The 7,494-nt window shown below is 44.7% G+C and overlaps 1 protein-coding gene across 1 annotated transcript in view; it reads right to left on the bottom strand.

The window, feature by feature from the left end:
* The window catches only part of FAM81B (family with sequence similarity 81, member B), a gene marked incomplete at its 5' end in the record, with an annotated part of 25,305 nt that overhangs the window by 8,167 nt on the left and 9,644 nt on the right, over positions 1–7,494 (bottom strand). The window contains 2 exons of the mRNA XM_009330318.1: positions 3,245–3,351; positions 6,990–7,119. Of these exons, the coding sequence (XP_009328593.1) occupies positions 3,245–3,351; positions 6,990–7,119 (237 nt within the window). The remainder of the gene's footprint in view (positions 1–3,244; positions 3,352–6,989; positions 7,120–7,494) is intronic.

Below are 7,494 nucleotides of genomic sequence, written 5' to 3'. Positions count from 1 at the left end.
AATATAATCAGGAGATTTTCATCCATAAGCCATAGAACAAAGGCCTCATGCCATTGTTTGTGTTCAGATTACTGAACAAATTCGGGGAATATAATTTTAATGGGTGAAGACGAATTAACCATGAATGACAGTCGGTCTCTTCTCCCAAGTAACTGGCGAAAGGACGAGAGGAAATGGCCTCAAGTTGGGCCAGGGGAGGTTTAGATTGGATGTGAGGAAAAATTTCTTTCCTGAAAGAGTGGTTAAACATTGGAACAGGCTGCCCAAGGAAGTGGGTGAGTCAACATCCCTGGAGGGATTTTGACCAGAACATGTACAAGGAGCTGAAGACTTGTAATTCTTGTAACATACAACAAAATCCATAGTACCTCATGCCTTACTCCCTCAAAAATAAAAGCTATAGATAGCAGTGGCATCGATGTTTGATTGATTTAACCAAGTACTTTGTAATTACTTGATAATGGTGTTCTGTGAGAATAAAACAGGGATAATGGCTCTAATATCATCCTGCTAAATGTTACAAAATGCAGGGTATTTATGTCTACACCCCGAAGTTCATTATGCTGACTTCATGAGAAGTTCAGTCAGTAAAACTGGCTGATGATTGGAGCCACTGCTTCCAGGGAGTATCAGCTTTAAAGGAAGCAGACCTGAATGATTAACCTAAAATACAGTAGGAAAGTTTTCTCAGTATAAAATAATTTCTGTTATTTAGAAGTAACTGCTTCAGTCCAAGCAGTGTCTATTTAAGGTACCCATCTGCATAATTTCACCGGCCTGCTGAAATTGCAAGTGCTGGTCAGCAGTTCATGTGCATCTCCAGCGAAGGTGTCATGGAGTCTTCCAACTTTATCATAATTTTGTTTTTTAAATGAATTGAATATTCTCTAACTGAAATTATGTTCTTTTTCTTTTTCATGGTTAATTTGATGTTCTTAATACGTTCAAAAAATTACCTTATTTTAACTGATTAGGCAAGGCAAGATGCACAAAGAACAAAATAGCACAACATTTTCGGCTGGTTCATTTAATGCAATCATTAGTTTGCGATTTTATAAAATTCTCTACGAATATATTAATCACTGCATGTCACTGAATAATAATTGTGTTCAAAACTGTAACTCAGAGGAGAAACTAATACTCATTTTAAAACTTGCAACCTTGTATCCAGTGCTTAAAATATAGGTAACTTCCTTTTCATGTGAAAGTCCATTGAACATGAAAGACTTAAATTTAACTCTGAACTTTTCCAGCTTAAAGTAAAAAGAAAGCAAACAACTTTCCCCTGCCCCTCAACCTTTGAGGTAGTTCTCCCAAGTAACTGGCGAAAGGACAAGAGGAAATGGCCTCAAGTTGTGCCAGGGGAGGTGTAGATTGGATGTGAGGAAAAATGTCTTTACTGAAAGAGTAATTAAACATTGGAACAGGCTGCCCAGGGGAGTGGTTGAGTCCCCATCCCTGGAAGTATTTAAAAGACGGGTAGATGAGGTGCTTAGGGACATGGTTTAGTGGGCCTGGGGGTGTTGGGTTGACGGTTGGACTCGATGATCTTGGAGGTCTCTTCCAACCTTAATGATTCTATGATTCTATGATTCTATGACAGAACTGACGGCCAGCTTTGTTCAAAGGTTCAAAACCAAACTTCGTGTAGTTGGCAGCTGGCATTTGACTTCGCTCTGATTTCTCCGAAGTTGGAAAAGGGGGAAGAAGGAAATACTTAAACCTAAAAATGAATCGCGTTTTCAGTAACAATATCAGTTTGTGCTTTTACAATACAACTGCCAGGCTGCAATCGAAGATGACTGGGTCCCAGACAGCTGCATGTCAATTGAAGAGGTAACTCTGGGCTTTAAAGCTCATTTAAATATGCCAGGTTTTATGGGGAAGCTCCAGTCTGTTCCAGAAGTTAAATTTTATTTCAGTTCTATAAAAGGAATACATAAATCTGGTAGACTTTTAAAGGAGCAATATAAAAGGAGACAGACATTCCCCAAAGGGCATGCTATTTTAATTAAATTTTATATTAACTGGAATAAAATCTCAATGTTTAGTAAATAAGTATTTTGGATTTTATGTTAAATACACAATGCCAGCACATCTCAGTGTCTTGAAAGCAACCTCTTTTCGAGCTTCCTATTTCTGATGACAATTGCAGTAAGGTCTCATGAACTTTTGAGAAACTCAGCATTTACTTCAATTCAGTTTTCCAATTTCTTTCTTTTCTGGCTTTGTTCCATTTTTCCTTCCCTCTTATTTCGGTTCCATTTCTTGTCCCTTTCACATTGTCTTGATCTCCATCATTCACTGCTATCCGTCCTCCTGTTCCTCCTTCCCAATTTTAATTCATTAACCACTTTAGCTGTTACTTCCCCATTCACCCCTGTTCCTTTTCCTGTTCTCTTGATGAGAACTTTCTTCTGTTTAAATTTCAAGCCTATTTTTTACCTCTTAATACAATTCAGATAAAATCTTAATTAAAATAAATCTTTATTCAAATACTTCACCATTTTAAGGAGGGGAACTATTGCCTTTGAAATGTCATTATTGCAAGATTATTATAATTAGATTTTAAATTATTTGTGCTGGCTCTGCTATTCAATGCTGGGCTGTTTTGCATTGTTCTGAATATGGATGCCAGATACTTTTGTTCATTGCATCCTTCCCTGGAGCTCCCTCCTCTCTAAAACTCATCAAGATTAAAATGGCACCCTAAAAGTACTTCTGCAGGTAGAATAGGAGAAATATACCGCATAAGTAAGAAACAAATAAATCACAAATCTGTGGGCACATGAGGCTGTGCAGCTACTTTAGCCTTGTGCCCACCTTTCTTCATCAGCAGCACCCCTGCCCCGAGAGGTGGTCTTAGAAATGAGCAGAGGGTGCAAGTGCATAGAGAAAATGCCTTGTTCTGCACAGAAGGCAAGTCAAAAATTAGCCCCAATTATAATGGTAAATAGCGTCTTTGTATTTGGTACCTTTCTTTTAAGTATGGGAAGTTAATTGGTTTCATACCTTTCTTCTTACAGGGTGGCATTTAGCGCCTCATTTTAACAATTAGCTTGCAAGACAATATACTTTCATTATGTATTTTCATTATTTTATCACATAGATCTTCATTAACCTTCTCTTAGTGTTTTGAATGGATGTTAATTAACGGGTTTGTTTTGCTGTTTCATGGCAACCTGTTCATCACACTAAAGCGTTCGGGGTGAATTATCATAATGAAAAACCCTCCATCACCTACTTGAAATCCAGAAGTTGCAATTCGTGTTGTTGATCTCCCTGGACTGCCTTTAAATTGGAGCTTTGATCAGAGTTGGAAGTCTCTATCTTGCCTAATAGCTGCATTACCTAATGAGAATTCAACAGAGAACATGTTTATGAGCCAGACTATGAGCACTTACATTTCAATATGCATTATGATTGCAAGCATGGAAAAAAACAGCTGACATCAAGGTACAGCTACACAAAAACAAACTTTTCTCACAAATAATTTAATTCAGTAAAGACTGAAGACGAGCTCAGAGTCAACAAGGCTGTGAGACCTGCTGAAGTCAAAGTCTTTGTGGATGCGGGCTTTGCTATTATGTGCACGGGTAAGCAACGCTTCTTTTAATTGAACAAGGCACTGGGCACCGCCCAAATCTCCCCAACAGTGGCAGGAACCAAGGGGCAAATCCTTGAAAGTGCCTGTGTGTTGCGAAGTGTTGTCCCGTTAGGGACACCTAACGGGATCCCAAGGAGAGCGGAGAGGAGCGGCTCACCCGCAATGACAGATGTTTTGGTGGCTGCAGCACTAAGCTGGCGCCTGGGGGACCCGGTTCAAAGCATCTGCCCCCCCTGCTGCATCCAGGCTGGGGTGTGCGTCCCCGGCTCTGCGCAGCCCCGCGCTCTCTAGGCTGCGGGGTGTCCCAGGTACCTGGTCCTCTCCCACACTTCTTTGGTTGGAGATGCGCCCTTTCACAGGATCTTTCGTGGTTGGGGCGAGGGGAAGAGAGACTGCTTCAGCCACATGACCCACGGGCTGAGGGCCCTCAGCTGGGATGCAGAGAACAAGATGGACTCACGAAGTGAAACCAAGCACCCCGCGTCCTGTGGGGACGGACACACTTGCGCTCCCCTTTGGCAGTGGTGGCCTGACTGTGCCGGGCACTACGGGCAGGAAAAGCTGGAAACATCTTGTCTGAGAGTTGTTATTTCAGACCTTGGAAGGTCTGGCAAGCCAGGGCCCTGACCTGCTGGTCCTTCATCTACAAATACCTGTCTCTGAACATCACAATTAGTGTGAAAGTGCGATGCCAAGGGCTCCCGATGCATGAGATGCAGTGCAGTGGAGCGGCTCGGAATCTCTGTGGATGCTCCAGCAACTGTATCCGCTCTTTCAAGAGAAGTTGGATGTCCATGTGCCTCCAGAAGATGGAGTGCAAGGGACTCATGAGACTGGAAGCCACCAGAAACACATTTCTCGTATGACCTCACCCCCCAGGAGTTTTCCCTGTGTGACCTGGGTTATGTTACCTGCTGCTGCAAGTAGACACTTGATCTTGAAGGGCAGTCTGATGCCAGGGATGAGGGACTCAGCCTGCCTACCCCCGGTTAGCAAATTGAAAGGGATGTGAAATCCCAGCAGTTTTCTTCAGAGATTTTACACCAAATGAGCACAAAAAATCCCTGGCGAGGAGATGCCACCACCTGTTCGGTAGCCATGGCACATCAATGTCAAAAAGGTGCCACTGAAGTCTCATTACATTCACTTGGTACCTGCTTCCTTTACAGCAACAGACGACTCCTTTTCAGAAATCCTTTCCTTTCTTCTTTCCTGTAGTCACATGAGAATAACTTTTTCCCTTTTCAGCTGAGGAATTTTCTTCTGCATCCTGCTCAGTGTCTGCCCTGACTTATTTTTACATGATTCTGTGTACCATTTTGTGTGATTCTGATGCACATACCTGCTCCATTCCCCATTTCCAGGTGAAGAAGAACATTTTTCATAGGTATCCAAGGAGACAGATATCCAAACAGTATCTTTTAACAGAGTTCCAGGTAAAATATCATTGTTTAAGTTCTGTCATGAGTAATTTTTCCTTGGAGAAGAGTACCTTGGGTAGGCAAGGTACACAATGACTGGCACTGTGCCTTGTGCAGCAGAAGATGCAGTCAAAATACAGTAATGAGCTTATATTCAATACCAGAGTGCATGAGAAACCGAAGGTCCCATATCAGCTCAATCCTGGCGGGCACGGGCCACGTCTAGTTTGGAGCAGGAGCAGAGAGCCATCACGCCACAGGTTTAGAAAGCTGAATTTTCCAGTACAGCTGGATTCTTGTAAAATATTACTGCTAACACTCCTGATGCTGCTAGAGGCTCCAAAACTGCTACTGAGCGTAGACAACCTCTCGCAAGGAAAGGCCAGCGGTAAGGAATGATGAGCAGTAACAGTTGTTATCCGCTGTTTGCTTACCCACTCCATGGAGAAAAAAAACACTCTCACACAAAACACCATTTTCCAAAACTTTTTCAGTGTTAGAGTTTCAAAAGCCTTTGCAATACTGCCAACATTAATATAGAATTAGATACATGCTATTAGATGCCTCCTTGCCACCACCTTAAAACTAAAGAAAAGCCAGCGGAGTTAGAGGGCCTTTTTTAGATCCAAAATGCTTGTAACTGAAATTTCCAGATGCACTTGAATATAAATCATACTGAGAAACAGGGATGAGTCATTTATGATCTGAGGATCCCCAAATCCTAAAATATATTTATTATCTGTTATTACCTTACATCTATGATAAACGCCACTACCAGATGCAGATCAGTGACGAGTGGCGTCCCGCAGGGGTCTGTATTGGGACTGGTACTGTTTAATGTCTTCATCAATGACAGACAGTGGGACTAAGAGTGCACCCTCAGCAAGTTTGCAGATGACACCAAGCTGAGTGGTGCGGTCGACATGCCAGAGGGACGGGATGCCATCCAGAGGGACCTGGACAAGCTCGAGAAGTGGGCCCCTGTGAACCTCATGAGGTTTAACAAGGCCAAGTGCAAGGTCCTGCCCCTGGGTCGGGGCAACCCCCGCTATCAATACAGGCTGGGGGACGAAGGGATGGAGAGCAGCCCTGCTGAGAAGGACTTGGGGGTACTGGGGGATGAAAAGCTGGACGTGAGCCAGCAATGTGCGCTCGCAGCCCAGAAGGCCAACCCTATCCTGGGCTGCATCCAAAGCAGCGTGGCCAGCAGGTCGAGGGAGGGGATTCTGCCCCTCTGCTCTGCTCTGGTGAGACCCCCCCTGGAGCACTGCGTCCAGCGCTGGAGCCCTCGGCATAAGACAGACACGGACCTGTTGGAGCGGGTCCAGAGGAGTTCACGAAAATGACAAGGGGGATGGAACACCTCTCCTGTGAAGAAAGGCTGGGAGAGTTGGGGTTGTTCAGCCTAGAGAAGAGAAGGCTTCGGGGAGACCTTATTGCAGCCTGTCAGTGCTTCAAGGGGGCTTATAAAAAAAGATGGGGGCAAACTTTTTAGCAGGGCCTGCAGCGATAGGACAAGGGTTAAAAGGGACAAGGGGTTTTAAACTAAAAAAGGGTAGGTTTAGACTAGATATAAGGAAGAACTTTTTTATGCTGAGGGTGGTGAAACACTGGCAGAGGTTGCCCAGAGAGGTGGTGGATGCCCCGTCCCTGGAAACATTCCAGGTCAGGTTGGACGGGGCTCTGAGCATCCTGATCGAGTGGAAGATGTCCCTGCCCACGGCAGGGAGGGTGGACTAGATGATCTTTAGAGGTCCCTTCCAACCCAAACCATTCTGTGATTCTATGATTCTATGATTCCACAGTATCATGGAAAACTTATTTTTTTATTAAAAATCCTGACATATTGTATAAATACCATATCAGTCTTTAATATTGGTCAGTAATTAGGAAAAGAAGCTATATCTATATATGCATAGTCACCACTCACCAGGTATTATACTGTAGGCTTCTCTACTCACCTTCTTCTCAAAATCACCAACACAGTTTTTGAGGGCAGAGTGAAGGCCATAAATCTCTTTATCAGTCTTCTGGGCCTCACGCCTGATAATACTGATGTCTCCCGACAGCTTTGCAATGCTTGCCTCGCATCTGCAGTCAAACCAGAGACAAGAGAGCCTCTGCAGGGGGATGCTGGAGGGTGGCTGAAGGCTGATGCTGGTCTCCGTGCGCTGCTGCCAGATCAAATCCAGCCCCCCGGGACCACCCCGGCGAGTAGCAAATAGGCAGAGACACCCCATTGAAGCAACCCCGATCCCCATTCTGCTTTCAGAAATTGCTGCTGGAGGTAATGGCGAGGAAGCGGGCGGCAGCCAGAGGCAATGCCCTCGGCTGCGGCAGCGATGCCCGTAGGCTCCTCGTACCACAAACCTCCTCGTGGTGCCTGCAGGCTCCAGGGGAGCTGCAGGAGCCGTCCGCAGCTCGCCCTGCCCGGCTGAGGCCCCCCCCCCCCCCGCTTCCCACCTC

This window comes from Pygoscelis adeliae, unplaced genomic scaffold, assembly GCF_000699105.1.
Source record: "Pygoscelis adeliae isolate BGI_AS28 unplaced genomic scaffold, ASM69910v1 Scaffold178, whole genome shotgun sequence".
Lineage (NCBI taxonomy): Eukaryota > Metazoa > Chordata > Aves > Sphenisciformes > Spheniscidae > Pygoscelis > Pygoscelis adeliae.
This window is presented reverse-complemented; position numbering and strand designations above follow the sequence as displayed.